At 34.7% G+C, this 18,193-nt stretch overlaps 1 protein-coding gene across 1 annotated transcript in view; it reads right to left on the reverse strand.

Moving 5' to 3' along the window:
* Positions 1-6,743: 6,743 nt before the first annotated feature.
* PAK2 (p21 (RAC1) activated kinase 2) overlaps positions 6,744-18,193 on the reverse strand; it is a 37,249-nt gene continuing 25,799 nt past the window's right edge. Inside the window, exons 7-14 of the mRNA XM_065876599.1 lie at positions 17,714-17,777; positions 16,073-16,121; positions 15,479-15,591; positions 14,046-14,163; positions 12,139-12,238; positions 9,605-9,801; positions 7,285-7,422; positions 6,744-6,830 (exon numbers count right to left, since the gene is read on the reverse strand). Coding sequence (XP_065732671.1) covers positions 6,744-6,830; positions 7,285-7,422; positions 9,605-9,801; positions 12,139-12,238; positions 14,046-14,163; positions 15,479-15,591; positions 16,073-16,121; positions 17,714-17,777 — 866 coding nt within the window. The remainder of the gene's footprint in view (positions 6,831-7,284; positions 7,423-9,604; positions 9,802-12,138; positions 12,239-14,045; positions 14,164-15,478; positions 15,592-16,072; positions 16,122-17,713; positions 17,778-18,193) is intronic.

The following is an 18,193-nucleotide window of genomic DNA, read 5'->3' on the forward strand; positions in this document are numbered from 1 at the left end:
GGGAGGTAACTAAAGTTAGATGAGGTCATGAGGGTGGGATCTTTTGATGGGACTAGTGTCCTTGTAAGAAGAGACTCCACAGAGATTGCTCTTTCCAAGTGTACATATACAGAAGAGGGTCCAGTGAGCACACAGCTAGATGGTGACCACCCACAAGCCGAAAGGCCTCAGAATGAAACCTACTTTGCCGGCATCTTGATCTTGGACTTTTAAGACTCTGCAGCTGTGAGAAATAAATTTCTGTTGTTGAAACCACTCAGTGTATGGTATTTTGTTATGGCAACTTGAGCTAAGGAAAAACTCTTTTAATACACCAGGGAAGATATTGAATTTATGAAATAAGAACAGAAGGCTGTAAAAAGATCAGAAAACGAGAATGATCTTAAAAACGTGAGGGAGTTCCCTGGTGGTCCAGTGGTTAGGACCTGGCACTTTCACTGCCGTGGCTCCGGGTTCAATCCCTGGTTGGGTAACTAAGATCCCACAGGCTGCACGGCGAGGCCAAAAAAAAAAAAAAAATAATAATAATAATAAAAAATAAGTAAAACAACAAAAAATGAGATAGTTGATATATGTTCAAAAACGGGTCAGAGATAAAATCAAGGAAATTCTCCCAGAAAGTTAAAAACAAAAGGCAAAGAGATGGAAAGCAGGGAAGATAAGAAAAACAGGAGATTAATGCTGGAATTCCAGAAAGAAATAACAGGGGCAGAAAGTGGCAATTATTAAAGAAATAATACAAGAATTTACCAGATCTGAAGGAAATTAGTCTGTTATCATGAAGGCCTGCCGAAACCTAAACATATAGACCCTCTCCAAGGCATTTCATGGTAAATTTTCAGAACAAAAGCTCCAGAGAGGCAGGAAAATGGGTTACATATAAAGATGTTATCAGAAATGGCAGGTTTTTAAGATAATGAAGCAGGGACTTCAAAATTCTCAAGGAAGATTATTTCCAGTCTAAAATCCTGTACTATCAATTAAATGTGAGACATTTTCAGACATGCAAGCTCTTAAAAATCTTAACCTATATGCACCCTTCCTCAGGACACTAATGAAAGATGTACTTCTCCAGGACACTAATGAAAGATGTACTTCTCCAAAATGAGGAATAAACCAAGCAAAAGGAAACAAAGGATCTAAAGTCAGGAGAAAAGTGAAACTGAGTTTCAGATGCCCGAGGGCAGAAGGCCTGTAGAGAAAGAGCCCAAACTGGAGCCCTAATCAAGTTCCCGGAAAGAAAAAGGAACTGTCCTTATCCAAGACATTTAATTCTACAGAAAATTGTCTTCAGAGGGCTTTTGTGGTGAGTTTGGAAAAACTTAGCGATAGGAACATAGAAACTTTCAAAGGAAACAAAAAGACAAAATTAACAATAAGAAAAGCAAAGAGTTGCACAAGAAATGACATGTGATAATAAATTACTCAACTCAAGTGAACAACAGTCCTACATAGTCATAAGGTAAAAACTGACTGCTAATCAAATAAAACTTTGCCACCTTTCTTAATTGGGAGACTAGAGGGAGTAGAAATGGGAAAATGGGATGGTATAATAGTAACTAAATTCTCAACTGTCATAACAGGAAGTTTCCAGAAAAAGAAAAATACAGAAATGTCAAGAAATACCCGTAGGACTTCGCTGGTGGTGCAGTGGTTAAGAATCCACCTGCCAATGCAGGGGACACAGGTTTGAGCCCCGGTCCGGGAAGATCCCACATGCTGTGTGTGCCACAACTACTGAGCCTGTGTGCTGCAACTACTGAAGCCTGCATGCCTAGAGCCCGTGCTCCGCAACAAGAGAAGCCACTGCAATGAGAAGCCCACGCACTGCAACAAAGAGTAGCCCCCACTCGCCGCAACTAGAGAAAGCCCGTGTTGCAACAACTAAGACCAAACACAGCCAAAATAAATAAAATTAATAAAAAAGTAAAAAAAAAAAAAAGAAATACCTGTATAAGTATATAATATAGAAATCTGAAAATTAATGCATGCTAAAACCAGCTCAAAGTTAAAAGCAGATGCCTCTGTGGAGCAGGACTCTGCAGTGAGAAAGTCTGCAGCTGGGGACTGGCACTATTTATGACTCCTTTAAGATTACCTGACTTTTTAATCTGTGCATATTATTTTATTAAAAACCTAAAATAAAGGTCAAACAAGACCTTTCCTTTCATTGTTCTACTCTTCCTCCTCTTCCAAAGATAAAAACTTGTTAAATGATTTGAATAAAAAATAATTCCCTAATTTAAAAAAAGTCACAAATGTCAAAGTAGTAGTAAAGCATGTGTTAAGCTCCTACAAATACTGCTTTTCAATAAAATCAATCATCTAGGCATTTTTGAACTTTTCTTAGGCAAATGTTTTGGGCATTTGCTATAGTTTAAGAAATACAAATGTCAGAATAGCAAAAAGCAGTTTTATAGTGTAACAAATATATTTTATGCAGTCATTGCCTACACTCCCCACTCCAGGCTAAAAAATGTATAATTTTGTTTTTTCATAGTGAACTCTCTATAATGCACCCGTTCTCCATGTCAGCATATCCAACATTCAAATTAAATGCGTATAATGAAGTGATGCCTTAATGTATGGCACTTTTAAAGATTTCTTGGTGCATTTAACACAAAAATTCTAGTAAGATTCTTATTACTTCACCTAGGTAAGCATTAGAATTTCAGGCCAAATTATTGAAGGTATTTCAACAGATCAGAAGTGCTTCCCTGGGTCTGATAGCCAGAACATTTTGAACAAATTTATTCTGAAACTGATTTAGAAGAGCGAAGGCTCATGCTTATTACTCATTAATTTTTGAAAACCTTTCTAATTTGGAGCTCTGTAATACATTCATGGTGCCATGACATGTTTAAAAAATATTCATCCTTAAAAATACTAGAACATTCTTTGAAAACCTATTACATTTATTCTTTTAAGCTATTCTGATCTAAAGAAAGAATTAAAGTTTAGGAAAAGGGAAAATGAACATTTAAAAAAGTTTATTTCTAGCCCTGAAAGAACAAAATTATTGAACAAGGTCATCAAATACAGCAGTTAATGTCAATGTAACAATTAAATAATTGAATGGGATTAAATTAAAAATAAAAGTCAATATAAAATTTGAAGACAAAACAGAAAAGACAAGTTACTTTCACTTAGTTCCATTTCTATCTAACAAAAACAAAAAAACCCAAAACAAACAAAAAACACACAAGACATTCCTACCAAAGATGTTTGACAGAATTATCATACATTTCTTTCTCTCTCATTTGGCAACATTCTAGAATGGTGAATGAGAAAGACTTCAGTTCTCTCAAGGCCAGGCCAGTGCTTGGTTCTCCTTTGTAATTCCCACAATATCTACCACAGTGTCTTTGTCAAAGTGGTCAATAAATGTGTTAGTGAGAAATAAAATCTGTGTGTGTGTGTGTATTTTTCCCCCTTCTTACACATACTCATATACACACACTGTGGAAAAACTGATTTTAGTTGTTTATTGTGGGAGCAGTTGAGACAAGGAAGACAGTCTGCTTTTTATACTACTATAATTTCACTAAAAAAAACCCCAAAAGAATCTTAATCTGGATTTTAGCTATATTGCATAATGATTTTTTGACATTTCACTGGATATGGATCTCAGTATATTTTAAAACTTTTAGATTAAAAAACTGATGCAAATTTAAGCACCCATTTTTTTTTCCTAACTATAGCTACTGCCTGATCAGATCTAAAATTATTCTGGCTAGAATACAGTATATATAAACAAACATGTATTTATGTGAGCCCTACAAAGAAATCCTCATAGGTAGTTTTAAATTGCTTATTAAAGGCACAGGTCATTTAGGACTGGTGGTAACTAGATACATTTTAAGCAGCTTAATATTTATATGTTGAGGAGAAGAGAATTTGTACTGTGTGCCAGGCACTCAACACATGAAAACAGAGTTGTGTTAGCCTTAGTTTCTTATGCTAGCACAATCACTCTACTTGTTTACTATTCTATGTAGGATGAAATATTCAATATTTTCATGGTTTCTCAGTTTTAACTGTCCCTTTTAAAGCAGCAAAAGGAACAAGAGGAGAAGGAAACTTTTAGACTGCCAGAGAGTCTGAAATATAATAAATACTACAGTAATATTGTCTTAATAACAAAAGAGGACTACTAAGCTAATTTTTAGATTTAAATGGGAATTTTCATTCTAAAGTAATGACAAAAAGGTAAATACAAAAGGCAGTTATTAAAAAAAAAAACCATGAATCTTGATTCAGATATAATTTTTCTTGCAACAACATGTGAACATTTTAATTTAAAATTAATAAATCACAATTCTGTATTGCTTTTAAGATTAAGATTATTCAAAAATTGACACATTTCAAATTAACCAAAGTACATTTCTATTACAAGTTAGTTTATCCAAGTAAGTAAAGAATAAACCACAGCGTAGCTCCCTTAACCTAGGAGTCAGGTTTTAATGACAAAGTCCGTTGCCAGCAATGGACATGCAGGTAACCATCAAGGAAGTTGTAAATACAAACCCCAAACTGCTTCTATAAACCGAAAAGACCTTTGTTGAGTCACAGGCATAAAAATGGGGCATTGGCACTGCATTCAGTGAATATGGCCTTTATGACTTACGCATGGAAGTGCCTTCTAGAGTGGTCATGAGGATCACAGTCTTATACCATCTAGTTGGTTTTCTATTTCATTGGTAGCATCTTCTTTATCATAATCCATCCAGAGAACTATTTACAAAGAATGTTCAAATCTGGAACTCAACAGACGCTGTAGCTTCCACCAGAAATAAACCAGCTTATTTCTGTAAAGTAATTTAGTAATAGCTGTAGAAGGCCAATATAATCCAGAGAAAAATGAAATCAAGAATCAAATTGAAAACAGAGACTATTAAGTGCTCTAGATACAAGTTTCACTAATTATCTTACTTATTTTTGTGAAAACCTTCCTGTATTACCAATTTAAAAAAAAAAAAACCCCACCAGCCATTTCTATCCTTATACCTGTATCTTAACAGAGATATGACGGGAATGATAGGAAATAAAACTCATATTTAAGTTCTCCTAATGTACTCCAAAACATCAAAATTATTTTTATTCATGATTTGTACTATTGCAGGATGGCAAGTAGGTGTGAAGTCAATTAGGAGCGAATGGTGGGAACAAAAAGCCAGAACCAAAGCACGTATTTTTCTCTTTCATGTGGCTCTTGGCATGTCAGAAGGGACAATACTGCCTCCAAAAGCCAAACAATTAAAATGATGAGAGAAGAAGAAGGGAGGAGGGGAAGGGAGAAGAGAGGGCACTCTAATAATTAATGTTACAGGTCACAGACCTTTTTTAAATCTTTAAAATAAAAAATGTATTGCTATCAACAAGCACATTTCATTATTCTTTCTTTCTCCAGTTTTTTACATGAATATTATTTACTTATTTGAAAAAAATCTAAAGTAACTCAACATCTCAAATGACCCATGAATTTACCAAGAAGTACTCTGTCACTTAAGTTCTCACAGACAGTAAAAATGTTGGTAATGGGCTGGAAACAATGTTTATAACAAATCTCTACAGTTTACTGGTCAGAAGCTGCATCTCTAAGTAACTGACATTTCTCTTTCATGAATATAATCTTATCTATTTTAGAGCTCACCAAGGTTCAAGCCTCTCACTTTGTCTCTGCTAGCTCCAAGTATTTTTTACCTTTAAATGGAAAAAAAAAGGTTAACTTTTAAATTCTGAAAATTCAATGGTTATTATATTATTTACCATGGGAAGGGGAGGAGGAGTAGGGTGAGAAAGGGTTAATTAAAAAACAAACTAGCTAAAATTACAACATATACAGAAACTTATTTCCAAAATGAAGGGGAAAAAAGAGGGAAGGGGAAACTAGCGGCACAAACCAAAGTCCTGAAGCCAAATCTGAAGAGGACATAGAAAGAAAAACACAGTGCAAGAAAGTAGAGTCAATGGGATTCTTTTTCTGTTTCAATGATTTAGTTATAAATATAGATTATTAGTCTTCTCTCTATACATGTAACAAATGCCAAACAACTCACTATTATGAAACTTTTAAAACTGATTCTTTCACATTTGTTAAAAAAGGTAAAAATCACATTCTTTTCTTCCCTTCCTTCAGTTCAAACTCTGAACTGAAATATTACATGTAACAATAGCTGGTTCTAACTTCTATACAAAGTTAAACGATATTGAACTCCTTTGCCAATATAAGGAGCTACATATTTTCTATCACACTTTCCTCCAATTTAGGCATAAGAAACATTTCTCAAAGCAACTCAAAAGGAGCAAGTCAAGGAAAAGAAAGTTATGGAGAGAAAAGAAGACTAGCAGATAAAAACACATACTCTGAAAAACTCAAATCTGCCATTCAAGTACTGAAAATACCTCAAAAGGGACAATGAATGGGATCTATTATAATGAAGTCAGCAAAATAAAATGCAAATCTCAAGCATGATAAATGGCCCTGATGGGCTTTCTGCTGAAAGATGTAAGGCTAGTGATTCAGTCCACAATTCCTTTTGGACCCTAAAGAAGGGATTCAATAGAAAGTTGTCATTCAGTTCTGCAATTTTTTCTTGGTTGTCTTCAGGAAATAGTAGCTTGTTTTTTTCCTCCTTGTTATGTAGACCATTTCTTTAAACCCCAAAAGAATAATAATTTTCATATATTAAAAGACTTCTTTTAGAAAATGGAGAAAAGAATATGAGGCCACGGCAATGATGTTAACGGTTACTCTTCATTGCTTCTTTAGCTGCCATGATCAGTGGTGTCAAGCTGGATAATGGTTTGGCCAGTTTCAGGAAGGGATGCTGTCAGAAAGAGTGGGGGAAAATAAATGTAAACGTCACCAGTTTAGAAGCCAAATATTTCAATTAAGCCCCTAAGACTATTTTATGGATCATAATTTATTTAACAAACACATATTTCAGTACTTATATAAAATCAACATAATCACTACATCACTTTTATGGTTGAAAGTGTAGTCTTTTTAGTTTTTCTCATATTATAAAATCTCAGTTAAATGACCCAGATACCCATGCCTGCAATGAACTGGTGTGAGACCTGGTAATATGAAAAACTTATACATTTATCCCAGTACTATGGGTACTTTATTCCCAGCAGATAAAATCCTGAACTGCAGCAGCTGCCATGCTGCTGGTAATGAATGGATAGTGAAATGTAATTATGAACTCTATGTAAACTTTCTGCCCATTACTCAAAAAAGTCAACTTTTTCCCAAAATAGTATTATTTCCAAATTCACCTGTAACAATTCTCTGGCTGAACCCCTTTTCTCCACATCCATCTCCAAACATCGATTTAAGAAATCCCGAAATATGGGGGAAAGTTTCTCTGGGTTTTGAAGTTCTGGAGTTCCATTAGTTGCTATCAGGTACAAGGCCTAAGAATAGAAGAACAACTCTGACATACTTAAGATAGCTCAGCAAAGTTAGAGAGTACTTTAAACTTTATGGATCTTTTATGTATTTAAAGACAATTGTCATACACACTAAAGTGTGGTTATTATTTCTACCCATTTCGATTAGATATTTTTCACTTTATTTTTAGATGTTACATTTCCCTGACTTCTTTTTCAAAATTATCTTCACCTTTTTCTTTTTTTGGATTATAAATACATAATGATAAATAAAACTACCACTATAATAAAATGGTATAAAGAAAACTGACCACAATCCCACCATCCACATATAGTATCCCATTTATCTTTCTTAAGATTTTTTTTCCAAGTCATACCACATTTCAAAACAATGGGATTTGTTGAAACTGCTTTAAGAAATTTTAAATTAGCTATATCTATATAGCTATAGATGGACAGGTGGAACACATAGGATTTTTAAGGCAATGAAGATACTCTTTAAGATACTTTTATAATGGACACGTTATTCAGTATACATTTGTCCAAACCCACGACATATGACATCAAGAGTGAACCCTAATGTAAACTATAGACTCTGGATGATAATGATGTGTCAGTGTAGGTTCAATGATGGTAAGAAATGTACCCTCTGTGAGGGATGGTGATAATGGGGGAGGTTATGCATGGGTAGGGGGAGAGGGCATATGGGAAATCTCTGTACTTTTCTCTCAATATTGCTGTGAACATGAAACTGCTCTAAAAAAACAAAGTCTTAAAAAAAAAAAACGAAACAAAACTAGCTGTATCCCACCCTCATCATTACTATCAATAATAACAGATTAGATCTATAAAATTATTTTAATGGCTGAATTGAATAGTGTCTTATTATATGGGTGCTTCATAATTTAGTCAATCCCCTTTGGAAAATCCTTGTATTCTTTATGTAATTCTCTATTTTCTTTGAATTCCTAGAAATGGAATTAAAAAAAAAACCAAAATCCTCAATAGACTTTTTAAAAGAAGTTTTAGATGCACAGAAAATTGAGCAGATAGCACACAGCTCCCATATACCACCCCTACACACATACACACACACACACACACACAGAATTCCCCCATTATTAAAATCGTACATTAGTACGGTACACTTTGTTACAAGTGATGAACCGATACTGACACACTTTCATTAAACAGAAGTCTGTAGTTTACACTGGGGTTCACTCTTTGTATTGCATAGTTCTATGGGTTTTGACAAACGTACACTGTCATGCAACTACCATTATAGTATCACACAGAATACTTTCACTGCCCTAAAAATTCCCTGTGTTCCACCTATTGGTTATTATGAATAATGCTGCCATGAACATTTGTGTACAAGTTCTTGGGTGGATGAATGCTTTTAATTCCCTTTGTTATTTATCTAGCAGTGGAACTGCCAAGTCACATGGTAACTCAAAGTTAATTTTTACAGGAACTGTCAAACTGTTTTCCAAAGTGCTGTACCATTTTACATTTCCACTAGCAGTGTATGAGGGTTCCAATTTCTTCACATTCTCACCAACACTTATCATTGTCTGCCTTTTTGATTACAGTCATTCTAGTAAGGGTGAAGTGATCTTGTTGAGGCTTTGATTTGCATTTCCTTATTAACTACTGATATTGAGTCATATATGATAATTTAAAAGAAGTAAAAGGTAAAAGAGAAAGAAAGAAAGATGGAACTCTCCACCTCAGCTGCTGGAATACGTACATAACTGTTTAAAATCTACTGACTTCATCTGTTTCTCAGAACCCTCACTCTTTTGTTTGAATATGGGCTTTAACATTGCCATCTACACAGGTTTCTCATAGATGTGACCCTGCTTTCCTCTTTGTACCTGGGGGTACAGAGGCCAAGGTTCAAAGTCAACAACCTGAAGGATATATCTAGAGCCCCTTAATTCTGCAGAAAAGTGACCAAATTCTTACTTATGTGCAAATTTAGAAACCACAGAGCTTACCAAAAATTTACAAACTCTTTACCTAACACATTCAACTCAATAAGCCAGAAGCAAATCATTTTTAGACGTAGAGTGAGGGCAGAGACTAGGTTTTATCAACTTCGTATCCTAAATTCTTGGCCAGTGCCTGTAAAAGCAAGGTCTAAATAAATGATTTAAAGAAAATTATTTTTCTTAAAATAAGGCTGGTGCTTAATTGGTCTTACCCTCAAAGGATTTTCATTGAGATATGGAGGCTCTCCTTCTACCATCTCAATAGCCATAATACCCAGAGACCAGATGTCAACCTTAGGACCATAAGCTTTCCGTGTAACCACCTCTGGTGCCATCCAGTATGGCGTTCCAACCATAGTACTTCGCTTGCTCTGCTCAGGGGTGATTTGGGCACAGAAACCAAAGTCAGCTATAAAACAAAATAAAACATCTTGAGTTAATGGTGTCCATGGGTTGTTTAAGAGTTTACTTAATATGATTTAACTAATTACATTTGAGTATTCAGCCTCTTAATTTTTAAGAATGTATTAATAAAGAAAACCAGAATGGGCTTACAAATATTTTGATGATGTTATATACTCTCACTTTTTAACTTTCACTTCCCACAAGTAGAGGGTAAATTATCAGGAAGCCTTTTTTTTTTTGGGGGGGCGGTACGTGGGCCTCTCACTGTTGTGGTCTCTCCCGTTGTGGAGCACATGCTCCGGACGTGCAGGCTCAGCGGCCATGGCTCACGGGCCTAGCCACTCCGCGGCATGTGGGATCTTCCTGGACCGGGGCACAAAGCCGTGGCCCCTGCATCAGCAGGCGGACTCTCAACCACTGCGCCACCAGGGAAGCTCTATCAGGAAGCCTTTTATTCTAAATAATTCTATCCTAAAAATTTTAATAAAGTTGAAAAAGGTCTAAAAGAAAAAGTCACCAAAGCCGGACACCAAAACTATGTCCACTGTGACTCAGGCAAAGGTCAGGAGGTGGAAATTACTTTTGAAGAAAATAAACAGAAGCTAGAATTAATAATAATAAGCATCTGACTCAGCAGAGAGCCTAGGAAAAGAGCATGTTTAACTGCAACTGTACCTACAAGGTCTTCACCAGCATTACTCTATTCTAACCACCTCATTTTATAACTGAAGAACAGAATGCCTAATTTAGTACCCAGTATTAATTTAGTAGAAAAGTCAAGATGAGAATCCAGAATTTTTTCCTTCCTTCTACTGTTAAACCCATTCTACTCCATATGTAAACACTGTTAACATTTAGGTTTGTAAGCTTTAGACTCTTCGTTATGCATTTCCAAATGTACAAATAATACCCGTGAACTGACTGATTTATTTTACCTAGTTAGGATATTTTGTAAACTGCTTTTTAAAACCTAATTTTTTAGATATCTTTCCATATTAGTACATTAACCCACCTCACTATTGTAACTACACAACTTCACGGAACATAAAAATACCATAATGTAATCACTTCTGTACTACTAGACATTTAAGATACTGTTGGACTTTTTTACAAGGTTGCAGAGAACATTTTTGTACTTATTGCTGTGCATATGTTCAGTAATTCTATAGGAGAGAATCCTAAAAGAGCAATTGTTAGGTCAAATCATAACATTTACAGCTAAAATGAGTGCTTATAACTGTTCCAAGTATAATAACTCATAAGAATTAACATACCTCATGATAACTTTATGAGACAGGCATATTTACTACTGTTATGATTTCCATTTTACAAATGGGGAAACTGAGGCATACATATTTTTAGATAACTTATCCAAGATCATTCATCTAGTAAGTGGTAGAGCCATGGTAACATATTAACTAAAAAAGTCAAATTTAGTTACCTGTGTATCCACCAAAAATGTATGAGAGTGTCAATTTCTAGTTTTCCCACTAAAATTACAATTATTAACTATATATTCTCACTATCTGACAGAACCTGGGTCCCCTTTTCTTGTGGTTGAATAACCTTTGGAGTATCTATCTTAAAAAAAGAGACGTTAAAAAAGGAGCCAAACTCTTTAGGCAAACATAAGAAAAAGTTTTTGGTCTCTTGATCTAAGAAATGCCTTGAATTTTGCATAGTTGGAGAAACCTCAGTAGAAGGTCTTCTTGAATCCTCCAGAGGACATGGTTGGAACTGAGATTATAGCCAGCAGAGGAAGGGAGTTTTTGTTTTTTTTTTTCCCATGACTCTACCATGTCTGATACAGAAGTTAATTAGGGAAAGAGGTTTACACATGGTTTTTTTCAGACCTTGTCATCTCTGACATAACAGTCATACAGCCCTCCCCCAATTAGGCCACCACCTACCAAATCCAGAGAAAGATGAACAGCATAATGACAAAAACCTACCCCAACAGGTAGCAGAGATAAATCCAACTTTATGTTTGGAAGACAGCACCAACATTATAATAGTCTCAGACACTGTTCCTCAATGCTTTACATTTTTACTACTCAGAAGAATTCTCTGAGATAGGTACTGTTATTTTCCTTATCATACAAATGAGAAAATGGACACAAAAAGAGATTACGTAACTCACCCAAAATTATTCAGCAAGTAGTAGCAGATCCGCTATTTAAACTCAAGCTGTCCAGCTGACAGTCCATATCTTTTTACTACTATTCTCCCCCACTGCATGTATTGTCATAAAAATGTTAATAGCAGAAGAGGGTTTTTACTTAAACAAAAGGCAGAAAATTATAAGTAACATATAAATGTTATTTATTCACTTGTTACTCACTAAGTTTAACAGATCCTTCCATGCCCAAAAGCACATTGTCACTTTTGATGTCTCTGTGGATCACTTGATTAGCATGTAAAAACTCCAATGCCTGTAAACACTGAACAGGAGAAAAACACCTATCAATGAAACAGTCCCTGAAAAGTCTAAGGGAAGTTCACATACACTATTTATGACCTGAGCACCACCTCTAGTAACCAGCAGAAGACACTCTAATAATACATTTGTGAAGAAAAAAATCCTGTCACATGCAGTTGTGAAAATAAGACACCTTAAATAATTAGATCCCCCTCTTCCCACTCTCTGCTCTTATCCAGAGACTATTATTATATAATGTCTTATCTAGGCTTATTTCTGCCACAGATTATTTAATACCATAGAATATCACTTAGTCTTCAATGTTCTCATTTATGAAATGGTGGGTGGGTCTACATGATTTCTAGGCCTGCTCAGGTTTAAATGCCGAAAGGTATGCAGCACTTGGTAAATATGCACAAGGCTTTTTAGAAATCATTTCAACAGTAAAGGATAAACTTGCTATCATTTCCATTTGAATCTGAAATATGCCAAAGTCTAATCAATGTAAGCCACTGCGGGTCTGGTTCTCTCCAGCTGTTCAATGCTATGTAAAATGTTTTCTTCATTTCTTCTATGGTAGGTTTTACATAAAGCTATACCCACACCCTAGACACCAATGATGATCCTGGACACCACTTCCATCTTATGCCATATTTCAGAAAGCACTGAGTCAAAAGAGCAGAAGAACTACTCTTACTTCCTTAAAAACAAGAATTAAATTCAATTTTAAAAATCTACTTGCTATGTTTTTTTTAATGTAAACTGAGTATAAATTGTAACTTGGAAAAAGCTGTTTTTATTTCTTACCCCCACTAAAGTAGAACAACAAATAAAGTCTGTACATCATTAATAACAAAAATCTCACTCAAAATAATCTCTTATTCAAAGAAAAAAACCAGATTAACTGTGTATTACTGCAATACATTTACCAAGTATTTAAGCATATTCCTGAAAAGAACAAATCCCCAGAAAAATTCTTGTGTTAACAAATAGAAACAAATGTTATCACAATTAGAGGAACTACTAAAATAATTTTATATTGATTATGAAAAAAATTATTAGAAAAACAAATTAAGTATAAATAGATAAATCCTTAAGTTTTTATCAGCTTTTAAGTGATCAAACATTCTTTGTTAAGGGATATATTATTGTTTCCCTCCTGAAAGAGTCAAGAGGGCTCCCCTTAGGTGAAGCATAATTACATTAGAATTAAAAGTTTCAAAGAATAGTTTCTAAAAACACCTAATAAAAGCTGAAAAAGGAAAAACATCACATATACTGTTCTTACATGAACAAAGTTTATAATTTACTTATAATTAACTGTAAAAATGCTGAAAGCCAAATCACAGGAAACATAATAGTCGTAAGAACTTTTACAATTTTGTCCTTTGTGACAATGATTCCTAGGGTACTCGAAGAAAGTACTGTTGCAGTTTTAATGACAATAAGCAAATCATTAACCTAAGTCTCATCTGTAGGAAAAGATTACATGGAAGAAAGAAAGGTTCATTTTTGGCTTATATGTAGGCAATGTGGCAGAATTCTACTAGCCTAAGCAAACAGTATGTCTCAAATTCATTAATGAATATCATCTCATTGGTCACCTTTAAAGAGATCGATAAGGCCACAAGTAAACTTATTAATTAATACTTAGGGTGAAGATGTGTACCACTTTGTCCTTGTTTCCACTGTTGAGCGGTGTTATTTTTAATGGCACTCCCTCTCACCCTTAAAAGTATCCTGCTTGGATAATAACTAAAAATTTGCTTCTTTTCACATCCTGTTAACCACATTGTTACTGTAACTTTTCAAAAAGGGAGCAAACTCACCTCTCTGCATACAGCAGCAATCTGTGCTTCGTCCATGCAGGTCTCTGTTACAACATCAGTAAGTGATCCCCCAGCGAGGTACTCCATTACCACAAACAATTCGTCTCCCACCAAGTAACTAAAAAAAAGAACATACAAAATACATTCACACTTTCACTTTTTCTAAACACGTGGCACTCTATATTGAAGAATTCAAATGTTAGGGATCCTAATTAAAAAAACTAGAAAGCTGGTAGCTTTGATAGCTGGGAAGAAAACTGAAAAGTTGCTATGGAACAGCACAAAAAAAAAAAATACCTGAGGGTCATTATGATTTTTCCCAAATCACTAAAATTTTGCCCGCAATTCTAACTTGAGTGTGTACGTAGATTATTCCAATTCAAATAACCTTGTATGGCAGGAATGATTTGTCCTTTTTTACAGATGAAGAGATGGAGGCTTGGAAAGGCTAAGTAACTCATCCAAGGTCACACAGCCAGTAAGTGCCAGAACAAGAACCTGAAGCCAAGCACAACTGATTCCAAAGCTTATGACTTATTTTAACCACCATGCTTTACTGACTTGAAATACTATTTTAAAAAGCAGAGAAATGTACCTGGCAAGTTTCTTTCTATGAACATGGTGCCCAGAGCTAGCCCTAAAGTCTAAAACTGTGTTTTCTTTTAACCCATTCAAAAAAATTTAAATATGGAAATTAAAAAAAGATCAACTACGATTCCCTATCTCCAATACAATCACTACTATAATTTTCATTTATTTTTCTACAATTCTTCTTTCATTCACATATATGTAACTGCTTTAAAAATAAGCAGATGTAAGGTAATTCCCCGGCGGTCCACTGGTTAGGACTCTGAGCTCTCACTGCCGAGGGCTCGGGTTCAAGCCCTGGTTGGGGAACTAAAATCCCATATGCCACATGGTGCGGCCAAAAATTTTTAAAAATTAAAAATTTAAAAAATAAAAAATGTAAGATACGTAATTTTCTCTCCTACTTGTTGTTCTGCTATTTAACATCAATTCCTAAATTAAGTCAGGTTTTGATAAACATGCTATTTGCCCATGAAAGACAAAATTTGAAATCAAAATTGACTTGAATGTTTAAAAACTGTGTGGCCGGTCATCTCTGTCAGTCAAGACATGAATCATAGCCAACGTTTCCTTAATGTTTCTGCTTCTGATCATTTGTAATTCATATGAGCACCAGCAGCAATGTCCTTCATTTAACTGCCTTCTCTCACTTGCCAAGTGATAGCTATGTAGCAAAAGGACCTTCTGAACTGCAATATGCTATTTTTAACCTTTCCTCCTCCTTCAAGTTTATTTTTCAGTGTTGACACTCAACCTTAGTCTAACTAAACTGGCTAGCCCCCAAAACCATGAGACTTAAAATTTCAACATTTTTCTCCCAATGTTTAAGAAATATTTATATTTACCTGTCTAAGAAGTTAACTATGTTGGGATTCTTTAATTCTTTCATCACCAGAATCTCATTAATGATCAATTCCTTCTTTGGCTGTTTCTGTAAATTAATCTGCTTAATAGCAACCTATGACGGAAACAGGAAAAAAAAAGTCAGAACAAGTTTCCTAATACTCTTAGAAAATTACAAACACAGATCAGTTAATAATCTAATTTATTACATACATACTATACGATGAGATTATAATTTACTCATAGGCAGTACTTTAACTTCCACACTGCCTATGCACAATTCTTTGTAATACACAGAGCTTAAATATTTTTAGATTTCTCTTGAAATCTAAATGCAAGGTCAGCCCAGTGCCAGGAATTAATCCTCTTTTCATCCCAAGCTGGGAAAATAATTTTTAAAATATTTATTTATGAAACCAAACACATAATTACTTCTTTTTTCCCCTCAATAAGGAAAGTGCTATAAAATTACCTAGAGTAATTCTTTCAACATATTCAACTGCAAGAGATTCCTTACTGATTATTCACAGGCAGATCTAGTTTCTTCCCATATTAAAAGCTAATGGTAACACCCAGAAGTATGAAAAAGTAGCTACCTCTTGTCCCAATGCCACATCAGTAGCAGTGAAAACTGTGCCAGAAGCCCTAGGGAAAAAAAGACATAACCAGATTTAAGGTTTCAAAATCATTCTCATTTATAACATCCAGACTTTATACTCAGAACTAAAAAGAGGTTAAAGAACGTTTAAGACTGAACCTCTTCAAAAGAAGTAAAAGCAAAAACAAAGGGGGAAAAAATAAGAAAAAGAGGCAATTCTTGTGGCCAAAACTTATGTTAGAAATTTGTCATAAATTTCAGACCTACAAAAATACAGAAAAAAGATAAAGAAAAGAAAGAAAAAAGTCACATATACTCATGGATCCACTGCCCTGTTTAACAAACAAAGAACTACAAATAAATTTGAAGGTTCTTATGTGCCCTTTCCAAAGGCATCATACCTCCTCCCTAAAGTAATCTATATTGCGTATTTATTCTATATTTGATGTGCATCATTTACATGTATTTCTCTATACTTTATTAGACCCATAGGTGTGTACCGCTATAGAAAATGCTTCACATAATTTTTTTGTGTGTGTGTGTGGTACGCGGGCCTCTCACTGTTGTGGCCTCTCCCGTTGCGGAGCATAGGTTCTGGACACGCAGGTTCAGCCACTCCGCAGCATGTGGGATGTTCCCAGACCAGGGCACGAACCCGTGTTCCCTGCATCGGCAAGCGGACTCTCAACCACTGCGCCACCAGGGAAGCCCCAATTTTCTAACTTCATATAAATGATTTCATTTTATGTATTTTCCTATAATTTGCTTTTTTAATTCAACATTGGATTGGGGATGGTCATCCATATGGATAGGTGTTATCCTTGTTCACTTGTAATTATTACATATATTATCCAGTATACTATTTACAGTTTATCCATTCTCAGGCAGAAGAATATTAACATGATTTTCAATTTCTTGTTATTAAAACCAGTGCCACAAGTGAATTTGGTTTTTAAAAAGAAATTCATAAGGAAGTTTTCAAAAAGACTCAAGCTCACTTTCTAAACTGACAGAACACTTTCCAGAGATTAATAACATTAAAAATTCAAGATGTTCATTTGCTCCCAAGCAACAGAAAAAAAGATTTCAGTTAGCATAGTTTAAAAATACAAATTATTGGGAATTCCCTGGAGGTGCAGTGGTTAGGACTCCGCGTTTCCACTGCAGGAGGCCTGGGTTCAGTCTCTGCTCGGGGAACTAAGATCCCATGAGCCATGTGGCACAGCCAAAAAAAAAAAATAATAATTTTTTTAAAAATACAAATGATTGAACAAAATCAGAAGATCAGTAGAATTAAATATCCATACTTAATGATGTGATTAAAATGCAGGTTTTTAAAACTATAATCCTGTAGTAAATTTTCTTACTGTCTTTTAAATATTTGCCAGGCAATTTTCCCACCCATCTAATTTCTTATCACCAACGCAAAATAACACTTAAGAAGAAACAATGCACAATCACTGCTAAGTAGTACAGTATTTTAATAGCATCTAGAAATAAACGCATTACTTATTTACACAAATCCAAGGATACTACTCATAGAATACCAGAAGTGCTCAATGTCAGCAGGCAAAAGAGGTATCATGCTGGGTACCCAGGAAATAATGAATATTCTGGTAATACAGTCACAAATACTTACCCTTGCCCAATTTTTTCATATCTTGTGTATTTTTTCTTAGGGTCACCTATGCTTACAATAGTTCCTATTTTAAACAAAAACAACAAAAAGTTGGAAACTCAGTTAAGCATTTAAAAATTGTAAACTAATTCTGATAACATTATTTCTTTTAATAACCTCCACTGATTTTAGAAGTTTTCAAACATAACACTAAGTTTCAAAAATAATGTATGTTTCAAACACTAAAGAAACAATTAACAAAAATAAAAAAGTGTCAGAAGGAAGAAGACACATTATTTCCACTAGGTTAGACCTCCTAACTAATGTCTTGATTATCCCACCTTCTCAAAAATGACCACGTTTTAGAATGACCAACAGTACTAGTTTTCTTGAGACTAAGGGAGTTTTAGGATGTGGCATGTTCAGTCTTAAAACTGGTAAATTCCTGGGGAAAGGAAAAGTTGGTCATCCTACTTAGCATACTCCACTGAAATGTACTAA

This window comes from Phocoena phocoena, chromosome 4 (assembly GCF_963924675.1).
Source record: "Phocoena phocoena chromosome 4, mPhoPho1.1, whole genome shotgun sequence".
Taxonomy (NCBI): domain Eukaryota; kingdom Metazoa; phylum Chordata; class Mammalia; order Artiodactyla; family Phocoenidae; genus Phocoena; species Phocoena phocoena.